Here is a 26,850-nt window from a genome sequence, read left to right on the forward strand (position 1 = left end):
GAAAATAATTTTCAAAACACAGGATCAATTCATCAAATGGCATAGCTCCTATCATTCTGTTGGAGCAATATCAATTTATACTGGCTAYGCAATTGGACTATATAATTAATCAAAATGCACAATCAAAACCATTTTATGGATTTTAAAAAGTGTACAATTATGATAACAAGATACCCACTTTATGTGGTAATCAACCGTCAGAGWTCAATGCATAAAAAATGATCTTTCCTTCTGTAAAAAGCTATGTAAATATATACACAAGATTAGGAGTTTTGAGACAGGAAAGTTGCATATAGGCAACACTGATATTGACTATAAAACGTCAGTACTAAACTTGACTAGTCATGTGATCTAAAAAAGGGCATTCATCTGATTCTAATATGTTTAATAACTAAATACATATTTAAAAATTTTTGCTAGCAAAACATGAAAAGTTAGACTTGATTTCAAAGTAAAATATATTTTTATTTCTTTTTACAATAGCACCCAAATAACACCCATCAAGATATACTATTGAATAAACACTAGGATTTTTCTTATTTATACACTGTGTAAATGACAAAATATATATCTTATTAGTATTGATTTCCAAATTAACCTCTTAAATGAAATGAATATAAATGTTTAGAAAAGTTATTGCATTAAATGAAAGGTATCTGAATTAATACAATTACAAAAAGAGGTTTTGCAAAAGAGCTAAAGTTTGTCAAGCTTCTTGAAAGAAATACGCAGTTGTCTGAACATCAAGTTTTAGCATTTAATAGGCCTTATGACCAATTTATACTGTAATCATCATTACATATTTTAATCTTGCTCACCAAGTATTGGTTTTTGAGAGTTAAATGAGAGACACACTGAAAAGTAGGAAATTACGTAGATTTATCGCTGAGGAAATCAAACCAAGCAAATGTTTTTATTCAGTTCCAGCGTGGACTTGGGTTCATCTGTGACTGAATTTACTGTAGTTCAGTTCTAGTTCAGGCCCATGCCAGTATATTAACTGAGCTGTTAACCCTGAACTGGTTCAAATTCGCTGAGGTTGGAATACATAACATCCTAAAATGATGAAGAGACCCGGCAGGGCAGTGGACAGTGATTAACCGCAGTCTCCTGCTCCCCTTCCCAAAGTCTGGGAACATGCTGCCACAGCTTCTCTTTCAACACCTGAATCAGACCAGACTGCACTTTCCAGGAATTTGAGTGGGGCTAGAACAGTGACAGAAGAGAAGGAAACAGGTGCTAACCGGAAAAGTTAGTCATCCCTTAGAGCCCCCTGCTCTGCCCTGTGAGGCTGTGCCTGTAAACACACAGCACAAACAGCCATAACACACATCCAGCATTAAAGAAAAAAGACACAGGTAAGCATATGTCTAAACAATTAGAAATGCCAAAGAGACTGCTGGGGAGAATTTCAGACTAGTCAATCTACTGAGGCCTGATAACAGCTGACAGCAACAACAAGGAATTCCCCAGCAATGTCAGAGCCGTATCAGTGCAGAAAGTCCCACCCTGATAGGGTTTACAGAACAGCACAGCATAGTATCACAGGGCAGAAGCACTGATGACTCATGTTGCAAGAGACAGACGAGGAGAGAGAGGTTAAACTGTTGTGCAGAGCCCAAAAGGTGCAAAGGGCACCTGTGAGAAACAGATCCCTCACAGGATGACGATGTCGGTCTGGCCCAGTGACCTGACCTCTGTTCAGCTCTAGTTCAGAGAATTCGATATTAAATTCCAAGTGCAGATTCAGTTCAAAAACTTGTAACACTCTGAAATGATTTACAGAGCGCATTCAGCTTTGGTTCAGTTCCCTGCTCAAAATATACATACGCTTTCAATCTGTTGACAAAACCCAGAAGTGTATGCTCATCTCATTGATCTTCACTGGGGCACACCTGTCTAATACCATAATAAGTACATGTACCGTCTGTTACTTGCCTCTTGAATCATATCAAACCAGAACAAATTTAATTAAATAACTACTTATGCTTTTCATCTACATATAGATAATTAAGCTGTCAACATCAAATATAGTTAGTAACTGGTTTTATAAAACAGTTTCTAATACACAATCACATAACTACACACTGTCAGAGTTTTTGTTCCATTTCTTACCATGTTGATCATCAACAAATAGTCTAAGTGCAACTGATCGAGCAATTCAAAACGTGTTGCCAATTTCACAAATATTTCTTGCTTATGCTTTTTCTTTCATATGAGAAAGAGATAAGTAAGAAAAAATAATATTTTCTATTTCAACATAGATTTCCTACTTGTAGCTCTGCTAAGGCAAAGAGAAAAAAGGGTAAGCCAACATTTTAGTCATTCAAAACATCAGTGTCACTTATTTTATCCATCAGAGGAAAAAAACTATCAAGATAATAGTGTGAATCAAGCATATGACAAAAACTTAGAATACCGTGTTAAAAGACCATCATTAATTCTAGTTTCCATATATCATTTTTAACATCTCATAGGTTGCAGTCCTGGATGGTTTCTTCTTGGGTTTAATCTTTACCTTCTTCCCCACAGAAATATAAATGCATTCTAGATTTTTTTTAATGAAAAGTAGAAAGTAAATCATAAAGTAATTTAATCCTCATTAATGTGCGCTGCTTAAATTATATATTTAAAATAAATAATATATGATTATTCAAATTTGTGGTGAAAAGCAAAGCAAATAGAGGAATTTTGATTCCTCACACAGCAATTTTATAATACAATGGCATATAAATGCAGAAAAGCATGAGCAGACTCAAGTTAGCATTGTGATTTAAGAAAGACCATTCATATTGATTGGGGAAGAACATGCTTCTAAACCATAAAATTCAGACACTGAGTGTATAGAAAAAGAGTGCCATCTTCTGGAAAATAATTCTTAGTTGTTTAGCCAAAATAAAGTTAAGATTGTTACTATACTATACTATTCTGGCATTTACACTTTCCTGTACAAACAAAAGATGGCTCTGTTTTCTGTGGGTGATTAGATATAGCACATTCACAAATAATTCATATTTGATTAGCACCAAAAATCTGAATTAGAAGACTTAATTAGAACAGATCACTGAGCAGACATATTTTTCAGAAATACAATATTCAAAAAAATTCTCATGTTCTTGTCCGCTCTTTTTCTACCTGGTTCTTCCCCAAGGTGATTACCATTAATTTCACATTAGCTCAATAGGATACATTTCTGATTTTTTTCTAAATAAATAAAAATAAAATTATTTTTAAGAGATAAAACAGAATTGCTAGGAAATTAAGTAAATGCTTCCTTTTATATATTACACATCTTTTGAATTCATATATTAAGAACATATCCGCAACCTGAAAAGCGCTCAGACCAAAAGCTTTTGACTGAGTGAAGATGCCAGTGTTTCTCCTAATGACATAATGGATCTTAAAGTTCTGCAAAGGCATGAGACAGATGAAAACAAAACTTCTCATTTTCCCCCTCAAATAACAACCTTATGTAYCCATATAGAATACAGTGGACCTCATGAATCTTCATGAGTCTGTGGAATAGCTTAGTAAGCCCAGTTAAAAAACAAAAAACAAAAAGCCTACTAGAAAAGTCCTTGATATTAGGGAACTGATTCAGAATGAAGGCAGTTCTCTCTAATCATTACTGGAATTACCTAAAGGCTAACAGAATTACTAGGTAACTGGCTCTGTCCCTGAGGAACAAGGTTTGTAGAACATGCATTTAGCCCATTGATCAGATGACTGCTGCAGAAGCAGCTGTGCCAGCTTCAGATGTTACATCTTCCCCACCTAGGACCACCTCTTTGCAAGAAGCCATTGCCTTCTCAACAAAGTCAGCAGAACAGATTGTATGAATGTTCTTTATCCAGTAAGGCTGGCAAATGCAATCAATCTAACCAAGACTAGAAAAAGTCTAAATGCTGAAGCAAAGAGCATTTGCACAGTCTCATCAATTGATCCTAGGTGGTAAGTTCCAGAAAGGGTCAAATAACAAGCAAATCTGTGAGACAGTAACATCTTGAACTGCCAGACGTGATTGTGTCCAACTGCTTTATGTACTGATTTATAGTAGATCAGAATAGTGTTTATGAAGCAAGCTAAACATCTACAATTTAAAGTTACAGAGGTACCTCTACCATTCAATATGCAAGTAAACAGCTTTTTTTCAAAAGGAACAATCAGTGTAAAATTTCATTCGTTCATTCATCTATGAATCTCACACAAGTTGACCTATAGTGCCAGGATCACCTTTGCTATGTTACTTCATTTTATATGCTGCTTAATTTTACTCACCAGTACAGCACATGGACTAAGAGAAGAGACAGAGAGAGCTTGGCTTGTCTAGCTTGGTGCAGAGGAAGTTAAAGGTAGAATCTAACTTCTGCCAGCAACTACTAGAAGGGCAGTTACAAAAGCAAGAGAGCCAACCTTTTCTCGTTAGTGACAGATGGGCAACAGGCACAAACTTTTGCTTGGGAGGTTCAGCTTGGACATTAGGAAGCCAGTGCAGCACTGGAGCAGGCTGTCTCTGGAGGTAGTCTCCAAGGAATCTCTGTCCTTGGAGGCTTTCAAAATTTGCCTAAACAAAGACATGGCTGACCTAATCTAGTGTTRGCAACAGTTGTGCTTTGAGCAAGAAGCTGGACTAGCTGAACTCCACAGGTGCCTCCCAAATCCCTCCCTCGAACATTCCTATSATTCTATGGGGAAAAGTTCTGCAAAGTATTTTTTAAAGAATCTAAGAAAGGGGGCCATGATGAAACAGATAACTATGTTGTCAGAAACAATTTTCTGGTACATACCACAAATCCTCTCCATATGCTTAAGACAGTGGTACTTACCTGCAAAACTGATTTCATTAAGTCTTTCCATGTTTCATCTGCAGCAGTGAATTGTCTACTTTCCTTAGGCATCTGAGCCATGATGTCAGAGGAACTGAAAAYTGGCTCCAAATAATGTTAATCTATGCTTCCAACATGTTGTAGCTGGAGATAAATAAAACTGTGCACTTATTCCAAGCCATTATGTGTGAAATCTCTGCTTCATGAAAATCAGTGACAAAGCTGCCAGGTAACGCCTATATTGCTAACTAAAACAGGACTAGGTCACAGGCTCAACTGCTGTTGCAGTAATCCATACTGCTTGTTAGAGTGCTTCCCTGCATGGTTTTGGTCCACGCCAACCAGCATTCTCTCTGACAATGCCATGGCGCGGTTCAAGTGACAGCAGGTTTCAGGGACCGTTCCAAATAGGCAGTCTGGTTCCAACCATGATGCTTTGATGGGAAAAAGAGTTTACATATATGTATAAGAGCCAGGCTGTGACATTTAGCCTCACGGTCAAAGATGACCTGTTCTGCTTTATTTTGTAATACAGATRCAGCACCAGTGACTCTAAGAGGGCCAGAATCATACCATAAAAGGAGACAACTTGGAAATACTATTGCTTAAGGACAGAACAGTGCTATTGGTAGCTACTTCTTGCTTGGAGTCATTAAAAGGAAGAGAGTACCTTAAATTCCATTAGTTCGTGTGTATCTGATGGAGTAGTAAGGGCTTTTTCTGATATTCTCTCAAACTCATCACATAGTCTGAAAAATATATAAAACAATTTCTTTTTTTAATCAGCCTTAAACAAATTGCACACGTTTACTACAGCAAAAATGAGACTAAACATGTGCTTTAAGGATTATAAAATTCAACAGTGGAAACAAAATTAAGTACAATTAAATACACATTTTCCATTTGAGAGTTACCTCAGGCTTATATCTTGATGATCTTTGAACATTTGGGCAATCATTTTTCCACAAACAGTATCTGCTCTCTTTGCCAAAGCACTTATCAATTCATCACAATGCAGCTCAAACATTCCTAGACAGAGGTACTGCAATACAAATGTAACAGTTATCAGAACATCAAACAGCTTTTACCCTTTCCTCTTTCACAGCCTTCAGTGGAATGTCAGGGACCTCACCTGGGAATTTAGTCAAATCATAAAATATTCTTAAAACTTTCCAGTGAAGAAAGCAAAGGAAAAAAAAAAAGCTACAGTTAGGAAATATTGTTCTTCCATGTCTGGAATTTGATCTTCGTAACACTCTTCCTTCTATCACTTTCTATCTTGATAAATATTGCTACTGCCTCATTATAGGAAGGGCATGTACTCTCTGTAAGGAGGCAGCAGCGAACGTTGCTTGGTGAAATTGCAGAGATTGAGATACATCTAAAATGCATTAATCTTGTCTTATTTTGGTAAACACTTAAGGATGTGACATGCCTCAGCATTAACAGGGGACTCTGCTGCCCTGCRAGTCTCAGAATCCAATGTTTGACTAGTGGGCAAGTGAGCTTGACTCACATACACAGGAGCACTCATGAAGGACAGGTTTGTGCAGACTAGTTTCTCTAGAACTCAGGTTCACATCGAACACTATAAGAAAAAAAGTTTAAGGAAAAGCCCTTTAGCTTTCTCAAAAAGCAAACAAACAAACAAACAAACAAACCTTACTACAGAATGTCCTCATAAAACAAAACAAAACAAAACAAAATCACAATAAAGATCCTCGGAAGAAACTGGGAGGTGGCTGGACTCATACTTCCTTTTAGGCCTTGACATCTAGGAGGTGCATATCCTGAATGCCTTCACAAGTCCCAAAATAATATCTAGCAAAAAGAACAGAGTCTCAAACAAATTGGGCAAATACACCCCATAAATGGTTATTCCTGAAGAACTAGCTCTTTTTTCTGAAAAAAAAAAAAAAAGATTAATTTTATTACACTTTAATTATCTCACAGCTAACTATTATCATCTTTGACTGACAACATTCTTAATACAAAATGAACATTGAAATGATATCTCTTTATGAAAATCATTATAATTTACCTTCCTAGATGTATATTTTATTTCCTTACTGAGTTTCTGGTACTTAATAATTTCCCTTGTTATTTCTTCAAAGGTATGATCCTCTGTCAGGAACTTATCAATATGTTGTTCAGCTTGTTTGTTTATCAAGAAGCTGTACTTATCATACAGCTTGAGATGTTCTACAGGTGCAGCGCTTTCTTTGATAATTTCTTCTCTGATCCTTTTCCTATGTTCATCCAAGATCTCATCCAGCATAACAGGCTTCAAAACATTTGATGCAGACTCATCTTTAGACTTCAAAAAAAAAAAACAGATTTTAAAATTTCAGTTATGTACCTGGCTCAGTTATCTTGCAGAAGATAAACAGAGTAGAAAATTTAATTAAATGCTAAATTTTCTAATTAAAGTTTGGTTTTAAATTTAATTTTTATATACAGCTATTTACACTCTATTTCCAAATTTTTTATATCCTTGCATATGCATGTCTGTGTCCAACAAATAAGAAAACAGAGCTGTTTCATTCAGAAATTCAGAAGTCCGCATACTAATCCACATTAAAAAAAAAATCTATCAAAAATATTAAATTGAATCTACATTGATTTTATCTTTCCTGGAGAGCCAGCACAACTTCAGCTTTGCCATCAGCTGATGAATCTGTAACATTAGAAACATGGAGAAGCCTTCCTGCAAGTGTCAGAAGCTCTAAAGGCTGATTTTCATGAATTTACGCATGCTTGAGATACTTGTTTTAACTTGTCTTCTCACAGGTTATTGATTAGCCCTCTTATAAAACATAACCAAGTAGAAACTTAAGTAGTAATGTTACGCATTTAACTTTATGCATATTGACAAGAACATTGAGGGTCAGTATCTTCTCTTAAAATTCAAGCTTGTGCTAACCGGAAAGAGCAATAGGATCTCCAAATGGTAGTCCTTCAGGAAAAAAGAAACATTCACATCCCACAGCTCACTAGGAAATGATCAAGAGGCACTACAGGACATTCCATTGACTCTCTCCAATATTAAAAAGTAACATTGACAGTAACATGCAATTCCAAAACAAATAGGTGAAAAATATTTTTCTTACTTAACCCGGATAATTTCCTGTTTGACCTAACATTTTGATTTGGTTAAATGCATATAAAAAAATTAAGTATATATTGTTTAAAAATGATATTTTGGATTTTTTAGAGGACAGTCTACTCATAATTCTGTATTTAAGATGAGAATATCCTTTCCAGTATCAAAATAGAAGGCATTTACCAGAATATTGCAGAATTGCATTTAAAATTTAAATGCATCAGTTTCGGTTTTAGCATACAATACCTTTGTAGGAGTAACTGCAGATAATAACACACAGATGAAACTAGTTCTTTCTTGGCTATTTGCTTACAGAACAGTGATTGTGCCTTTTACTAATAAAGTTAAGATGATTTCAAAATGTTCCAAATGTACTAAAAGCATATTATCATATTACTGTGTGAGTTCTGGCAGTAGGACTATTCCTCAAAATACCTAGGAACTAAATACAGCAACAATATAATGAGAGAACAAAAACATGAAGGTTGTAATTTCTTACCCATTTAGAAAATAATTTGGTCTCAACTCTTGGTATATCACTGAGAGCTTTAATCACAACAGTATAAACATTCAGTAATATATCCTCACAGTCATTAAAATCAGGTTCAAATTTAACACAGTCATTCTCAAGGATTGGTCGCAGAATGAAACCTGGGTGTTCGTAGGCATGGACTGATTTCTTAAGAGTAAAAAAGAGCAAAATATTAGCTAGCAGTCAAAGAATCATTAAGAATTACTCCAGCATATGCATTTTAAATTGTTGGGATGTTTATTGCAAATGTCATGCCATAACCATAATGAAATTATTTGTGCAAATAGCAAGTATATCTGATAAAATTCACATAAAATTGATATTCATTAATATCAATTTATTTTATTTTATTTTATTTTTTTGTAGGCACAAGAGGCCTCCTCTACACACTTGCCAAAACTTCTCTAAGGTTGTTGTCACAGACTGAGGCAGAGTAGCTTTACAGCATTAACCCTCACAACTGTAGCAATACAGGCATTACTATATTACTATACTGTATTATACTGTAATAGCCGTATTCATCCTCTGCAGTAGTCAATACAAATCTACTTACTTTAAAAGAGCTGCTTCCAATTTTACTTGCTACACAAGAATCTGATCCACAAAAACTAATCTGAGAAGATTATATTTGTGCTACAGAGAGTAGTCTCTTTTGTGGTATGGATTCTGATGTATCCCAGTATAAGAATTTTCATGTGCTTTTGTCCCTGGTGGTGTAACTGGATTTTTCATCATATCTTTAATCTGGATCAGACTTTTCTTAACTTCTCTGTATCTGCCAACATATTCTAACTATTTTTAAATATAATTAGTAAGTATAAGGAAGCATTTTATCACCATTAAGTAGCATAACATTACTATCACAAAGCATAAAATTAAAAAAAAATAAGTACATATTACTAATGATTACAGAAAACAGTACTACAGACATCAAAGCTCACTCAATTCAGAGGTATACACAGCACTTTGGGGACAGTAGGCTGGACCAGTTACTAATTATGAAGGAATGAAAAACATACACTCTATCTCTATAGCATGATTCCTTACTGCCTTAGATTCCCTGCCTGATTTTCTATCCACACTATCTCAAGTTGGAGCTCTGTGGATATGTGAAGGCAAGAGTGTATTAAGAAAAAAATGAACAAAAATACAGCTGCATTCCAAGACATCAAACATCAAGGAGAAATATTTATCTCCATGATAGACACTGTGTGAGTGCCAAAGAGAAATTCTTCTTTCTTTACTTACTTTTTTTGCCCAAGAGCTATGCTGCCAAACCATGTAATAAACACCTACCAATATCAGACAGGAGATGCCTGCCTTCTTCACAGATGGGAATTATGGACAGGTAGCCCTAGAATAATGCAAAATGCACATGGCCTATACATTAATGAACTTCTGCTGTAAGGCTTACTGACTGCAGCGTGTTCTTGAGGTTACCAGATGTAAAATATGTTGATATCTCCCTTCTTACATGACAAAAAAGGTGCTTTGCTTTATTTAACTCCATTTAATAAATAATGCACCCCTAAAATATTATTCCTTTTTTTTCCAAGAAGGTACCTGTCACCATAGTTCATGCTGTCTTTTATAYTAAACTTTTCAGAAGAAGCAAAATAAAAAGGAAAGAAATTTTATGTACATGGACAARTAATGTTGATAGTATGGGTATGAAAGACTACTTACTGCAGGTTGAACAATTAAATCTGTAAAGTCCTGAATTGAATGCAAAAGTAAGCTTTCCAGTTGACGAGTCATTAAAGTGGCAGCACAACTGAAGAAAGATGCTAATCTAGCACTGTTGGCATTGCTGGGTACTTGCTTTTTTCTATTACCTTGGTAAAAGATATTCTGCACTTCTGGAAACCATCTTAAAAGAATATAATATTTTAAAGTTTTTAAAGTGATTGGCATGAATAAATCAAGGTTTTTAAGTTAATTACTAGACAGGCATATACTACAAGCAGTCAAAAGATACACTTGGGAAACTATACCTTAACTTAAGTAGCTCATGTGCTAGTACCTTTAGATTATAAGGAAGCATTTCTCTGAAAATGTTATCTACTATTATGGAATCACATTTAAGATATAAGATATTATGATGGATAAATCTGCTGTCTTGCTTTGTCTCCTATTTCTCAGGTCAACAGAGGAAAGAAAGGCTTCAGTGGCATCACACTCAAGTCCCAGAGATAACACAGTTCCTTAAACATCCTTGCAACTTCAGGAGATGTTAAGACTGAACAATGAAAGCAGTCCAGAGGAAATTCTGCCCAGTTGCCCTTTGCCAAAAAGGAATCAGCTCTGGAATAGGGTCTTAGAAATAAGGAAGAAGAAAGCRCTTGAAGTGTGTAGCCTTCAGCTAAGAGCACAAAAGTATCATTTGGGGCAGGGAGAAATACATCTGAAAGTAGTAAAGGCAATACGTAACAGAACCATAGACAAGGGCTGAAATAAAAACCTTTCAAGTTAATAGCACGAAAAACATAAGTGTTTAGGAATACAGCAGTGTCAAGATTTGTTTTATTCAGTAGAAATCTGAAATGGTAGAAAAGTAGTAATAAATAACTGCAGGAAGCAAGGAAGCATTATTGATTAAAGAAAGATCAGATGCACATAAACAATATAGTTGGGCTACTAATATCCGGGGGGAAAAATAAAACTAATAATTTTGATGCTTTATTTGAAACCCTGCAGCATACTGAGTGCACTGTTGGAAAAATAGTGGCGTTTTGGTTTTTTTCAGTATCTCAGACTGGATATACAAACATTATACTCAAATATTTTGTTTTTAAAAAACTTAAACATCTGCAATGTCAATGGATCTTATAAACATGACATTCTTTAGATGACTCTGCTCTCAGAGACAGCTACAAAACTGAGTAGATACAAACTGAAATAGCAAACAGCATTAGATGTTCTACAGATACTGGTGTAGTACTGGCTATGTAGTACTATGTTAATCTGAATTACTGCAAGGAAGAGGCACTTTCTTTGTATGCACCAGGGAGGAAGTGAGTCTTTTTATATAAAAAGTTCTATCACAGTTTAAATTTTAAATTGTCATAGATTATTTATAGTAAAAATATTGTATTTTTTCATTTATTTATTTCTCTCTTCAGCATTCAATATTTTAGCTGGTTTCAGTGGGCTGACAAATTTTAAACTGGAAATCAAAATTAGGGAAGTTTTAAAAAGTAGACCTCTGTTAAGCTAAAATACTTCCAAAAAATCCTTTGAAGAATAGTTATTAGAGCACAAATGAGTCCTCAAAATAAAAGTTTTTGTCATAACGCACTAAAAACATATACTGTTAGTGTCTCTAAGAAGTGAGCAAAATACATCACTCCAAAATTCAGAATAAAAAAAAATTTTGCACAGATCATGACAATATGCTAAATATTTACACAGCTCTGTTTGTCCATAGGCCTCAAAGCATTTTACAACATGGCATCTCTTTCTTTAATATGCACAATTAAAATGGGTCATGCCTTATCCCTCTGCAAAATTCAGACTTCCAAAAACATAAAATGGAGAAGTTGAAGATATCCCTGTTACTTAAAAGATATGGATACACTGGATCATACTTCCTAGACAGAATCACTTTGGAATTTCCAATTTCCCTCATGGCTTTAATCTGGAAAGATGGGAGTTCCACAGCTTCCTGTTTATTGCGAAATATTTCTGTATCAATAAGGCGTAAATCTCTGAAACAGAATATAACATGAACATTTCAGAATCATATTCACAGTACTTTGTTGTTCACTTTCTTGTTTCCATAGAACTTTTTTCATATTCCACATTCAAAATATATTTTTAAAAACCTTACATTTAAAACACTTCTAAAGATAAGGTTATTTTCAGAAATTACCTTTTAGTATTTCAGAACATGTGGTTTCAGAACCACATGTAAGCACTGCAGTACTGTCTGTATGCATCACCTTAAACTGAAAGTATGATTACTACATTTGAGCATATGAATAAGTATTTTCAGAATCAGAGTTAATGTAAATGGTACTCATATCTAGGGTCATAACTAAAAACTGCTGAATGCTTTAAATAGCATTCCTTTCTAGAACTCAATAGATTTTACAAATGCATAAAACAATGTAAAATACATATATCATTTTCAATATTTATATTTTTAAAGACAAACTAACCGAGTTTAGTCTACTACTTAGCAGATGCAACAAACAAAAAAAACACTCCCTACAAATTGTTAGAGCAATTGCCCCTGGCCTGGACAGATGAGTTCATTCTCTTTCCTATCACCMGTCAAGAAATGAGCAAGCAGTGTGGTCTACCCTGGAAAGCAGAAAATAATAGGCCACCTAATGTCTTTTCTCCTTGTTAATCAGTTAAGAGGAGAAAACATGAGAGCATTGCTAAGCAAGACAGCAACCCTTCTTTTCTTGGGAGCAAGGAAGACACTGTTTTGCAAATTCTGACCTAAGACCACAAAAAAGCCTCAAGGTTAAGGCTTGCCAGAGTCCGCAGGATTAAAAAAAAAAAAAAGAAAGAAAAGAAAAAAGGAGGGCTTAGAGGAGATAAGATCATAGTAGCTCTGTTCTAGAACTTTTCTGAACAAAGGAACATGATGTTTCAAATTGAAGTGTCGGTGAAACAGGCTATAGAAAAAATGACAAAAAGTAACATACTGCTAGGTCCAGATGGCATTTCACCCAAGCTCTAAAGAAAATCAAGTATGAAATAGCTAAATTATTAACTTTGATGTTAAGCTTCTTGGTTAAAACTGCCTAGATACCAGAAGAAAAGATGATGGCAAATGTGACATCAGTTTTTGAAAAGTGTTCCACGTCAGTTCTGGAGAAGTACAGATAAGAAGAGTTTGACCTCTATAGAGGAAAAGCTGGCAGAAACTCTTCAAAGCATAAAGTTAGAGGGCACATAGACAAATAAAATATAGTGAAGATAACGGCTTTTGAACAAAGGAGTCATATCCACAATCAATGTCCAKATATATATAGTGCAGTGGTCCCAAATACAATATGGTGACTTGGAAACCTTAAGACGTCTCCAACCATTTTTTCCCTGCATGGGTTTCAAAATCACCGAGCACTGTTAGAGCAAATACAGTTTTGCCAATAAACATCAACCATGACAGCTGAAAATCTAAGAGACATAGACAGCACTTACTTAAATGAAGTCTCCCATAAATGTCGAACAGCTACTATTGTAGGATTTATTGCGTGCAAATTTTCTTTTATGTAACTGCGTGCTGACAAGAAAGACTTGTTCCAAGGTTTCAGCACTACTTCAATTCTAAAAAACAAGAACCACAGTACAATGAATGTAGCTGTCCTAAGAACCAAAATGTTTGCACATCTGCTTTAAGATAATTGTTTTGCATCCCAGAAAGCTTAGAATTTAGGAGATAAACCTAGTCTTCTGCTTCTTTATTTAGATCTTAAAAATACTGTCCCTTTTGCCTTAAAAATTATTAATCATAGCTGTCTGTCATTTTCTATAGCAGGTGATGTTACTGTTAAAATAGTAAGTATTACAATTTAAGAAATATACACTGCAACTTTAACTATTTTTGTTGTAACACAGACTACAGTTATACACTTGTAATTATAGTTCTTCAGTAAAGACTGCACAGCCATTTAGGAACCAATGATAGAACATTTTATTTTGTATATATAGCACATTACCTTACACCCCCCCTCCGCTTGTAACTTTTTCCCTGTCTTCCTGAACGTTCCTAGAGTGATACCATGAAATGAAGCATGATACTCTAACCCCCCTCAGATCCTATTGATAATAGGTTTCAAAGGTAAGGAAAGAGTTATGTAGAGACGTCATTATGTAAGACTCCATCTCATAGAACTCTGGATCCAGATGAGAAACTTTAATTTCTTCAAGTGGTCTCTGCTTATTCACATCATGAAATAATCTTCCAAATGGTACTATCCTGAACAAAAGGTAGGAATGAAGCCCTAATTAGAGACTAAAATATTGCTCTGTTGTACTGAGCATCAAACTTGGACAGAATCTAATGAAGAGAGTTTTGCCAATCTGTATGTGAAACTCTCTGTAAAGTGAACAAGCAAGGAACAAAAGAGATTAAGCTATCCAAACTCAGTTAACACTTCAGGGATTTAAGACAAGACACCAAAAAGTGTTCAACCAGCCACTTAGACACCTGGAAGCCTGTAGCACCCTAAATTTCTGCCAGTAAAGGAACTTAGATATTGAACATTCTACTGGTGCAGATAATCAGTACTTTCTTGGCAGGACTGAGCAAACTGGCAACCATCTCAAACTGAGGCAATTTCTAGTTAACAACTCAGGTATTCCCCTATAAGAGTTTCTTGACAAACCTCATTCAACTGGTGTGCTTACTGCATATAGGCAGTCATTTTCATTCATTCAAAAAAAAAAATCCAGGAATTATTGCAGTAGGGCACAGCAGTTACTAGAGTGCTCCAACAGGTATTCCCACCAAAAGAATACATCAGCAAAACTGCACAGTCAGGAGGTTCATGAGAAGTAACACCAAGAGGCTATTCAAACAGTAATGATAATCTTTCTTATTATTTTACAGTGACAAACAACTAATTTAAAAATTATTCAGACACAAATATTTCATCTCTCCTCCAAGATTTTGCTTTCCTCAAATAAAATTGCGATGGCTTAAAAGTGAAATATTCTGGGGAAAAAAAAATAACAGTAACAGACAGTAGAAGAAAATGACTGCAGTTCCATATATGGACAAATATAACCTCAGTTTACAAAATAGTAACCACTTTTGATTTCCAACAGAACAGCATATTTCTAAGGGAAAAGCAAAAACATGCTTGAGAAATAGCTCATATATTTGTAAAACTTTTGCTCCCATCTTCATAATTAACTACTATTACAAAAAATTTCTGATATAAAATAAAACCTTTATCCATTTCTCAGCAAATCTGTATTCTATAGGAGACAGAAAAAGTGCCTATAGGAAGTTAAGGTAGAAAACTTGAAAATTTTCTACATCTATCTTACCTATTTAGAAGAAAGTTTCATATTTTAAGTACTGTTAAAGGAATAAAATGATTATTATTCCATTATGAGAATTTTCTACTTTTGGATTTCACAGAATCATAGAAAGGTTGAGGTTGAAAGGGACCTCTGGAGGTCATCCAGTCCAACCCCCCTACTCAAAGCAGAATCACCTAGAGCAGGTTGCCCAGGACCATGTCTAAACAGCTTTTGAATCTCTCTAAGGAGGGAGACTTCACAATCTCTCTGGGCAACCTGTTCCAGTGTTCAACTGCCCTCATAGTAAAAAACTTTTTTCTTATGTTCAGCTGGAACTTCCTGTGTTTCAGTTTGTGCCCGTTGCCTCGCGTCCTGTCACTGGGCACCACTGAAAAGAGTCTGGCTCCATCTTCTTTATACCCTCCCTTCAGATATTTAGACACACTGATAAGGTCTATTCTCTCAGCTAAACAATCCCAGCTCTCTCAGCCTTTCCTCGTATGACCAATGCTCCAGTCCCTTAATCATCTTAGTAGCTGGACTTGCTCCAGTAGCTCCATGTCTCTCTTGTTCTGGTTAGCCCAGAACTGGACACAGCAGTCTAGATTTGGCCTCCCCAGTGCTGAGTAGAGGGGAAGAATCACCATGCTGGCAACGCTCTGCCTAATGCAGCCCAGGATACCATTGGCCTTCTTTTTCACAAGGGCACATTGCTGGCTCATGTTCAGCTCGTTGCACACCAGGACCCTCATGTCCTTTTCTGCAAAGCTGCTTTCAAGCCAGCCAGCCAGCCACAAGCCTGTACTGGTGCATGGGGTCATATCTCCCCACATGCAGGACTTTGCATTTCCCTTTGTTGAACTTCATAACATTCCTGTTTGCCCATTTCTCCAGCCTGTCAAGGTCCCTCTGAATGGCAGCACAACCTTCCAGTGTATCAGCAACTCCTCCCAGTTTTGAATCATCAGCAGACTTGCTGAGGGTACGCTCTGCCCCATCATCCAGATCATTAATGATGAAGTTGAACAGTACTGGACTCAGTATTGACTCCTGGGGTACACCGCTAATTACTGGCCTCCAACTAGACTTCATATGACTGAACACAACCCTCCAAACTTGGCCTTTCAGCCAGTTTTCAATCCACCTCACTGTCTGCTCATCTAGCCCATAGTTCATCAGCTTATCTATGAGAATGTTATGCGAGACAGTGTCGAAAGCCTTACTGAAGTCAAGGTAGACAACAGCCACTGCTCTCCTCTTACCTGCCAAGCCAATCATCTCATCATAGAAAGCTATCGGTATACGGCAGACTTCTTAAGGCAAATGTGAAAGGAATGTAGGTAGTCCTTTACCCTAAATAAAGGCCACATCTACCCATTACAATTTGGATGTTGGTGCATACTGGAAAACCCAAACAGAAAAGCTAGGCATCTGTTAATGTTTTTACTGCATATTGCTGAGTTGTCCTGAAGAACAAAACAAAACAGTCTGATTTGTGCTGCTCTATGTACTATATTCTAAAACCTTCTTAAATGTATTGAGCCAAACTGTCACCATCTGTAAGAAGACAGAGAAGAAGACAGAGCTTCACTGAAATCGGTGCAGGCCATGTCATTGTTCCATTGAGTACAATGCAATTTACACACAAGGATTCAGACTGCTATATCCCATTTTCAAATGCTGTGGCATTAAATCTGAGACTTATAATCAGTTAAACACTGCAAAAGAAAACTAATTTCCAGCAATTATTCAAGGTAGACACATATTTTCCAGAGTTTCTTCCAAAGATGTTGCGTAATCATTATTTGAATTTATGTAACTAATAACTAAGTCTTATTTACTTTTACTATTTTCTGCAGTGCTCCAATTGACATTGATTACCTCTACTTAAGATTGTTCTTTACACATGCTATTCTATTCCATTTCTCACTAGTCAGTGTTTTTGAATAAATACATTTTCTTACTCTGCACGATGAGGTAGAAGAAAATCTTTCTTCTTGTCTTCATCTTTTTCTCTGGGGTCTCTTAAAACAAAGTCAACTAGAAAAAGTGTAAAAAATAAGCCAAAATATTAATAAGCTTAGCAAAAGAATAAAGAAAACTAAGGGGGCTAAATGCTCAACTCATTTAGATGAGAAATTTTACCTGGATATACACAAAAAGGGATTTAATAGAAAGCTATACTATTAAAGAGGGATTTATAAAATAAAATAATGTTTAAAACAAATCTTGAAAGATCAAAAATACTGAATAATATTAGCTTTCAGCATTACAAGGATAGGAAAATGTGGGTATTCCTTTTATTAAAATGTGCATCTAACACCTGGGAAGATACTTATATAATGCTTCAAAAACAGTAGCTGCCAACAGCGAAGAGTACTCAACAACGAACATTTCTGAAACTGAAGAGTAAAATACTAGAAATATACCTATAGCCTTTTTTATACTCAAAAGATAGTCTTCTTCCATTTCATCAGATAGTAAACGTATACTTTCCTCAAATACTTTCAAATGTTGTGGAATTAAAGCTAAAACATGGTCTAGCCATGATTTGTCCATTGGGGCCACATTTTTTGTATCAATTCCATGGTGAATGTAATAGTAGTATTTCTGCAGGATAAAAGAATAAGATCCATGGTTACGTCCAGTACTAGATAGTCATTGCTACTGCAGGGTTAGATAGATATATGGGCTTAGTAAAAGTAAATTTAATTAATACTAAGGACTGGCTTACATAGTAAATCATATGTACTTAGTAAATCCAATGTAAATACCTTAATCAGCCTGTCAAAAGCTACTAGGCAAAATAATGACAAAAACAGTTGAGATGGAAGAACAAGATACAGAAACATATGCTTTATTCCAGTTCTCTGAGGAGAGGTAAGTAACAAAAATTTCAGTAAAGAACAGACATAACTCATTGAAATCAGATTTATTTATATATATACATATATATATATATGGTGAGCTGCCCTTCCTTTACTATAGCACTGTTTCAGTATCAATCCTTTCATTAAATAAATTTTCAATATATACTCATCTATCATAGCATTCCAGTGCTGTCATTGTTATCCCCGAGACCTAGGTCTGGACTGTATACTCTAAGAGAAATCCATGCAGTCTACAGAGCTTCATATGGATAKAAAACGTACGGCTAATGCATTGTTCAGAAATATATGGAGCAATATGAACGTATAATCACAAACGAATACATCTGTTTGTATGCCAGCATTTAAACAGGTGTGTGAAACATACAAAATTTAAATTGATGTAGAAAATCTGTTACTAAACATTAAAAATTAATCTACATTCTCAAAAATAACATTATAAATAATATATTGAAGTGAAACTAATAGCAAAAGAACATGTCACTGCCAATCATCTGCCATGGTATCAATCATCTTGTCTGTATTTACAATAAATAACTGGCTTTGTATTTCATTAATATTCTAGAAAAGCGTCTTTGACTACCAAAATATCTTTCTCTACTGGTGTAGAAGAATCTGCTCTTGGAGGCTGGGTTCCATCAAGGGATGGAAGCTGCTCCTCAGTTAGGTCTTGCTGTCTAACAAAAAAGAACAGAGCATGCATCATGTTCTTCAGATACATAGCCAACCTACATGTCAGCTGTACACAAACAAAACAAAAAAGGTAACTGGCACCATTTTACAATGAGCTTAAGACATTCTGATGCAAAAAGAACATTGAAGCAGGTGACCAAGTTTGTATTTTTACCTGCTAAGGTTCAGTGTCTAAAACTGGTGATATAGTTTACAAATCAAAATTATCTACATGAATGTAATCTTCAAACTTTTTTTTCCACTAATCTCATTTTTTAATTTGGTTCATCTACCAAAAAGGAAAAATACATTATTCAAAGATAAGAAAACTCACAATATAATGTTAACAAGAGCACTTCTGAAACGTTCGTCTTTTTTCAGATGACTGCTTTGCCGCAATTTAGAAGTTGACAGTCCAGCAACTGCTTTATTATCTCTAGAATCCTGAATCTTGTGTCTCTTCCATCTCGTCTCCAAATATTCTCCTTGCAGAAAATACATTTTGAAATTAAGTTTTATGAACCCAGAGTTCAAATGTGTTATGCAAATACTTAAGTTTCTGAGTGATTTTAAGTAGTACTAAATGTTAACCTTACCAGGTAAATACTCACTTTTTACAGTAAAATCATCTGATTCATCATCTTTCTGTTCTTTCCTCAGATGGAATGAAGGACAAGCCTGCTGCCACAGCGGCTTAGACCTTGCCTAGAATAAATATTTTATATTTTGGTTTTATACTTGCTGTAGGTGCTACTAACACATACTTTAAAACATCTTAAATATAGTAAGCCAAAGAAACTATAACCTAATACATAGCAGTAATAAGGCAGCATAAAAATTACAGCATAATATCCAGAGCATGAGAGAGAAGCGTATAAAGTTTATATGCAAGTATTAATTTACTCTCTAGTTTTATGTTATTTAAATATCTTCAAACTTGTTCAAATACTTTACTTCCAATATTTCCAAATAGTGGAATATATTTCCAAATATTGAAATAAAATTTTCCAAATATAGATTACACATTGTGTGTGTGTGTGTGTGTGTGTGTGTGTTGCAAAGAGAGAGAATATACACATTATTACACTTCAGCATAAATTTAAATGAGAACAATCTTTAGCCAACCATGCTCTGATGCATATTTGAAAATGAAAGCTTCCAAAAAAGCCAACACAACTACCTGAGGCAACTGCAGTAGAAACGTCACTGCTCTCTTTGCTGATTTCCCTTTGCCGTTTGGTCTGGTCTTGAAAATAGAAGGAAAATCACAAATAAACATTTAAATTTCTAATGAATTTCTGGGAAGATAGAAAAGTTTTATTAAGTTACAGAATAGCAAAAGAAAACACAGTAATTAAAAAAAAAAACAAAAAAAMCCCACCGAAATACTCCTAGACATCATTACCTTAATTGTGCTTCATGACATAACAGAAGGGAGGAAGAAAAAAGAAAAAAAATAGAAAATTCAAGTGCTAAAATCTATTTTTTGAGGTTGGAGGCAAAAAAGGGAAGGGGAATTATTGACCATCGAGTAACTGATATCCTTCATAACACATTGTTTCTGTTACATATAACCTTATCCTATCCCCATTTGTTCCCTACCTACCGGGGCAGGGAGGGAAAGAAAATGAAACATGACAGGACAGGCATTTCTACGGAAAGTTTTATTTACTAACTGTTTAAGGAAAACTGGCACAGTAAAGGCATCAGCAGTGACATCAGCAGCTAAACCTGTGGATGAATTACCACTTTAGTCCAACACTGACCCCTCAGCATCAGACATCAAAACCATTCGCCAAGAGCACCCTCTGATCATAACCAGAATTTTGGATAGCACATTTTAGCAGGGTACAGCACCCTATAAACAAACAAGACAATCTAGTTGTAAAATTATTTAAAATTCTCTCTGATGTGAGTGCTTTTGGTGCTTCTTCCTTTCCTCCTCAGTTTCACACCAACGCCAATACTCCTGCCACTGCCCATACCGCCTCTTTTCATGCTGCTGCACTTGCAATAGTACTGCTTGTCTATGCCAGAACTGTCCTCACCCTGCTTTGGTTCTTATGCAAAGGCTACAAAAGGGAGGAAAGATTCAAAGTACAGGAAATTTTTGTAGAAATATCTGAGCTACCCTTAAATAAGTCAGGTTGGATGCCGTTTGCTAGTTGCTATGGCATGGAACTCACAGAAGCTCTAGGCACTTACATATTTACATGAATTTTGCAGTCAAGGATACACCTGGCAGTACCAAAGCTAACCAAAATCAAACCAAGCCCCAAAGAAAATCTCCTTCAAACTACAGGAATTTGACAGTGACAAAATATGTATAGACACACATWACAGTTGTTAGCAATCTCTTCATAAATTGATCTGTTATGTAACCAGGTGGTCCAACTTATGAAAGGGGAGCAAATTCATTCCAAAGCTAGCAAATTCTTCCCTTGAACATGATGGGGAGAAACTCCTTCAGTACCACAGGCTGCAAGAGGCAGGAGTCAGACAATAAAATGTTTTAAGTATCTTGTTTCAAAGTCGACAGAACTATTCTTTTAAAGAACAAGAGATCCATCTTCCCCTTGCTCTCCCCAAACATGCTCTGGCTCCTTTTATTAGGGGAACAGTTATTAATTATATCATTCAATACATTCCTTGGCCACCTTGAATAGAAGAGATCAAAATGCCTGGTGAATGTAAAGGTAATCAAAGCACCAAGCAGGCAGCTCCTGATATTTTTAATCTATCTTTTTGGCTATCACAGAAACAGTGACTAAGGATTTTGATACAATAATCATGTATTTCTTTCAATCCTTCATTTAATTCTCTTGCCAATCTGTCTTCCAGTTAGGCATAGTCCATGTGCAAGACTTTTTACACACTATAAATCCCTGAATTCTAATACTCATACCAATCTTGTAGTCCGGAATAGCAAAAAAGCTGAACTTATTTCATCATAATCAAGTAATACTAGCAATATTATCGGCAATACACAAAGATTTGAATGACAGGTCTGCTTTTTGTCTGGTAATTGGAGCAGCTGTAACTCTACTGGGAAAATATGAAACCATTTATTTCTCTGTAATCTAACATATTCAACTGCAAAAAGGTCCACACTACAAACTATATAACAGCTACCAGTCTTTTGTAATATAAGCATGAGCACATCTCCTAACAGTGTGTCTGTGCTGCATCATAAAACTAATGCTTACCAAGCCAGTAAGCCTACAGAGCCTATGTAGCCCATGCACGGAGTTTTTTAGTTTGAATGCAGTGCTGTACAAACACAGCTATCATTGAATCATAGAAAAAAATAGGCTGAAAAAGACCTCTTGTAGTCCAGCGTCCTGCTCAAAGCAGTACTAACTAAAAAGTCAGGTCAGATTGCTCAAGGCCTTGTTCAGTTAAGTTTTGAAAAATCTCTAAAGGTACTGCCTCACCAAGCAATCTATTCCACTGCTTAACCACCTGATTGTGAAGAATTTTGTCTTTATATCAAGTCAGAATTTCCCTTGCTGCAACTTGTGAGCACTGACTCTTGTCCTTCTGTTGTGCAGCAGTGAGAAGAATCTGACTGCACCTTCTTCATACTTCAGGCAGAGGAAGACAGTAATTAGATTCCTCCACTGCCTCTTCTTCTCCAGCCCCCTAACCACCTCAGTGGTGATCCGCTCTGGACTCTGGTGGTGGACTCCCTCTGAAAACACAACTATCCAGCTGCTGCACCTGACCTGGCTTATGCAAAGTCAGCTTAGGTGGTTCTAAACCTTGAGTACAGACACGCTCTTTGTTCTCCACATCTCACACAATGAGACTGAAATCTAAAACTTACTTTTTCGTTAGGTGCTGAATCTAAAGCACGATGGTGAATATGACCTACTATCCTCTGAAGGGAATAGATAACAAGAAAAAAATCCRTAGGAGAAAATGCTTTAGAAGTCCCAAAAGAGTACCATCCATTCCCCTTCATGACAAGGGCCATAGTCTTAATCCTTAAACCATTCAAGTACACATAACAGAAACCTGGATATTTGTACAAACAACAGGAGCACAAGAATGACTATCTTTTCTTTGTATACAACATTATACAGCTTTGTTTGGATTTTCTGTTGTTGAAAGACAGAGTGCATTAGTGCCACAATTTATACCTCTGAGCTGCTGCTACTGATAAATTCAGTGTTGAAAGTAACTGCACTTGAAGACAGCACCAAGTTTCTCAAAGGTTATACTGTAAACTTACTATTGGCAATATGATGTACTAAAATGAGAGCCCTGGACAGTGAGGACAGTCTCAGATAGTTTTAAGTATCCAGTTACTCCTTGAATATGCACCCCAAGAAGGAAAACACACCAGAAACAAGAAAAATTGGTGAACTTTTAATCCACTGAAGTTACTGAATAATTTCACTTCAAATATCTCAGAAATTTCAGTAAACATATCTGAACGAGGACATCGGACACAAACAAGAATAAGAGAACAGAATTGGCTCAGATAACAGGGAGAACAACATGATTTAAGAGGGCAGATTCTTCCCTATAATTATGTTACCTAACTGCAACACAGTCAGACCACTAGAGAATACAAATTCGTATCAGTTAATGCCCAGTGAGTTAAAACCACATTCATAGTTAAAGTTGCTATCAGGATTTATGTTCAACATTTAAGCTTCTTGCAATTCTGGAAATAAACTGAATTAATTAAGATCCATTCATGGACTTAAAAAAAAAAAAGTGATCACAAAATAACATTTTGTACCAAGTTGAAGACTGAATTTGTTTCTGCAGTTTATAATGGGATACCTTTAGGAGAAAGCTACTCTTTCTGAAAACACTACAGGAACAGCAGTCCAAAAAAAAAAAAATCTGCTTATCTGCCTAAATTTGCACTGCTAAACTAATTAAAACAAATCTGAGCAGCTGCAAGGAAGACTGCATTGTTTCTAAGAACCTGATTTAAAGAGCACAGACAGCGCACTTTCATTTCCCTGGAGGGTTTCACTCCGCAAGCAGCCCGCAACTAAGGAGGCAACGTGCCAATGTTATAGGTAAACACGACAAATTGACAACCACTCGGGCCGGGTTGCATAAATTCCAATTTAATAGAATAATTGAGCAAGTCACAAGTAAGCAAAACAGCGCTGGGCGGCCGGGGAGTCTCCTGCTCCACCAACGGCGCGCGCAATCCCCCGCTCACAGTCCCCTTATATGCCTGTAACTTCTGTGGTTGCGCCGGCTGTTGCTGGGGGGGTCGGGATGAAAGCTGGCGTCTTCCTCTGCGTTGTGCGTGGTGCCCTTCAGGTCGCGCGCATACATTTCACAATACAATATCGCTCTGCTRGCTCAGTACAATCATTGTGGTGATAGCCGGTACTTAGCGCCTAGTTTCATGGTAAAATCACTTCGCGAGTTGATGTAACAAATTATCACCTATCACAATCCTCCCTTTTTGTTTTGGTCCTTTTTAATTTGTTCATCAAATCGAACAACAGCCTTCTGTGCCAGGGGGAGCATCTTTCTTTATGAAAATTAATCCACCTCTATTGGTCCCGGACTCCCAGTAACGGACTCCCCAGGTCTTTCCCAAAAACCATCCCGGATCCTCCGGATGGGTGATATTTATCACTAAATGTTTACAAGTTCCCGGGGGGATATAGTGGGGATTTCCCCGATACCCCAGCTGGAGATCCTCTTTAGGGGGGGGTACACCCAGAAGGTCCCCATTTTACTGATAAAAACTTATCTAACCCTGCTTCTGGAGTCCAATCAGAGGCTATAGTTTCACATCCCCAATAAGCACAATAATAAGAGTTTACAGTATCCTTGCCCAGGATTAGAACTAGGACAAAAGTAAAACCCCATATGATCTAGACATGGTTCAATAGGCACCAACTCACATAAAGTAGCTGTGAATGTAGGACTCCCGGGTACACTTCGTACTTGGATCACTGTTTGATCCTCCCACCTTATTAATGACCACTTAAGGGGTTGGTGTATATTATGTTCCCCCTTTGATTCGTCTTCCTAATAAGCCYAGCACAATCATCTTCCAGAGGAGTAGTGGACCCATGGCTTGGTTAACGGATACTTTACAAACCCTTACTGCCTTGGAGGGGCGATCCGTGATGCCAGGTGTCTCTGGGACTTTAAAGGGTTCTCCCTTAGCTCCTATCACTCGTAATTTCTCTGGGGATGGTTTACACCCCCAGGGTACCGTTTGGACAGTAGATCTTTCTGCCCCAGAATCTACAAGGAATTCTACTTCTTGTCGCTGGGGACCCAATTTCAATTTTATCAAGGGCTCGGTTCCTTTATGAGTCCCCAGCAGATAGAGCCCCTGACCCCCCTAATCTTCTTGGAACATTTGCTCATCCTGCATTCGCTTCCTGCAATTCCTCTTCAGATGCCCTTTCTTCTGGCAATAAAAACACTCAACCTGCCTCAAGTCCCTCGTCACGACTTCTCTGGGTTGTCCTTCTTGGTGAGGTGGCTTTCTTTTAGGTCCGTTATACGACCTAGGGGGTTGCGCCTGGATCCCTCTCTGTCCTTCTCGGACTGCTGCCACCAGAATCTTTGCCTGCCGCCGATGAGTTTCCTCTTCCCTTCGCACATGCACTTTCTGAGCTTCCCTCAGCAATTCGTCCAGTCCTCTATCTTGCCAATCATCTAACTTCTCTGACTTCCTTCTGATATCTGGAAAGGCCTTTGCTACAAACTGTGTTTTCAATAGAGCCTGTCCCACAGGGGTACTGGGGTCTACCCYGGAATAAAGTTGCAGGTTTTTCCTAAGTCTCTCGAGCCATTCTGTTGGTGTCTCRTCCYTYTTTTGTTGTTCCATGAAGGCCTTATTAATATTTTGCCCCCTGGGAACAGATTCCCTGATTCCCTGAACTATTATGGTTCTTAGATCGGACATATGTGTCCGATGCTCAGGATTCTGATTGTCCCAGTCTGGCCATTGGGTGGGCCATTTGATATCTGCTGCGGGACCTTGTTGGTGCTGTTGATCCCAAATCCGCATCCCGGCCCTACGGATCATTTCCCTTTCTTCCACTGTAAATAATATGCTCAGGATGGATTGTAATTCCTCCCATGTATAAAGGCTAGGACCTAAGAACTGATCTAATTTTTCAGCTACCCCTAAAGGGTCTTCTAATAAATTCCCCATTTCTTTCTTGAAATCCCGTACGTCCYCTGAACTCAGGGGCATGGACACAAAACCCATCCCTGGTTGCGGTCCTCCCATGGGGAGTTCTCGCAAGGGGTACAGCTGATCAGGTCGCCCACCTCCCCTCGTTTGACTCCTCGTGACCCTTCCGGTTTTTTCTGGGGAACTAGGAGAGTCTAGATCCCAGTCCGGGGTCGTTGGGGGGGGCTATGAGGAGGGGCTGGTATTGGGTTTTGAGCTGGAGCTGAGGGAATATAGGGGGGAGGAGAAACRGGAAGTTCCTCCAATATTTTGCTTTTCTTCCTCGAACCCTTCTCTTTCAGGGTAAATATCATGGTCYRAGTATCTGGTCTTATCCATAAACTAGCATACTCACTYTCTTCTAAACTAAAGGGCTCCTTTGAATTCACATATATATTTAGGGCCTGACATATCCAATTTTCAAAAGACCCGTATGTTGGCCAATAAAGGGGGTCTCTTCTAATCTGCTTCCCACCCCATACTTGCATGCAGTAATGTACCATTTTCTCTCGACTTTTGCCTTTTCGGGAGGGCCAGTCGTTCCAATACTTAATCATTAATCCTAAAGGGCTATCGGGCGGTATATCTGGTAACCGTACTGTAAAGCCCTCTGTGGGATCAGAAGACTTGCTCTTTTTCTGTCCCATCTTCCGGAGCACACA

The 26,850-nt window shown here is 37.0% G+C and overlaps 1 protein-coding gene across 1 annotated transcript in view; it reads right to left on the reverse strand.

The window, feature by feature from the left end:
* The window catches only part of DNAH7 (dynein axonemal heavy chain 7), a 118,951-nt gene extending 92,116 nt beyond the window's left edge, over positions 1 to 26,835 (reverse strand). The window contains 17 exon segments of the mRNA XM_026091747.1: positions 4,827 to 4,937; positions 5,497 to 5,575; positions 5,741 to 5,868; positions 6,868 to 7,143; positions 8,429 to 8,608; positions 10,148 to 10,331; positions 12,049 to 12,168; positions 13,619 to 13,744; positions 17,413 to 17,488; positions 17,878 to 18,058; positions 18,920 to 19,013; positions 19,343 to 19,493; positions 19,605 to 19,713; positions 20,189 to 20,254; positions 22,835 to 22,888; positions 25,436 to 26,374; positions 26,689 to 26,835. Coding sequence (XP_025947532.1) covers positions 4,827 to 4,937; positions 5,497 to 5,575; positions 5,741 to 5,868; positions 6,868 to 7,143; positions 8,429 to 8,608; positions 10,148 to 10,331; positions 12,049 to 12,168; positions 13,619 to 13,744; positions 17,413 to 17,488; positions 17,878 to 18,058; positions 18,920 to 19,013; positions 19,343 to 19,493; positions 19,605 to 19,713; positions 20,189 to 20,254; positions 22,835 to 22,888; positions 25,436 to 26,374; positions 26,689 to 26,835 — 3,021 coding nt within the window.
* Between the last annotated feature and the right edge of the window lie 15 nt (positions 26,836 to 26,850).

Source organism: Apteryx rowi, unplaced genomic scaffold (genome assembly GCF_003343035.1).
Source record: "Apteryx rowi isolate R43461 unplaced genomic scaffold, aptRow1 scaffold_92, whole genome shotgun sequence".
In the NCBI taxonomy this organism is placed as follows: Eukaryota; Metazoa; Chordata; class Aves; order Apterygiformes; family Apterygidae; genus Apteryx; species Apteryx rowi.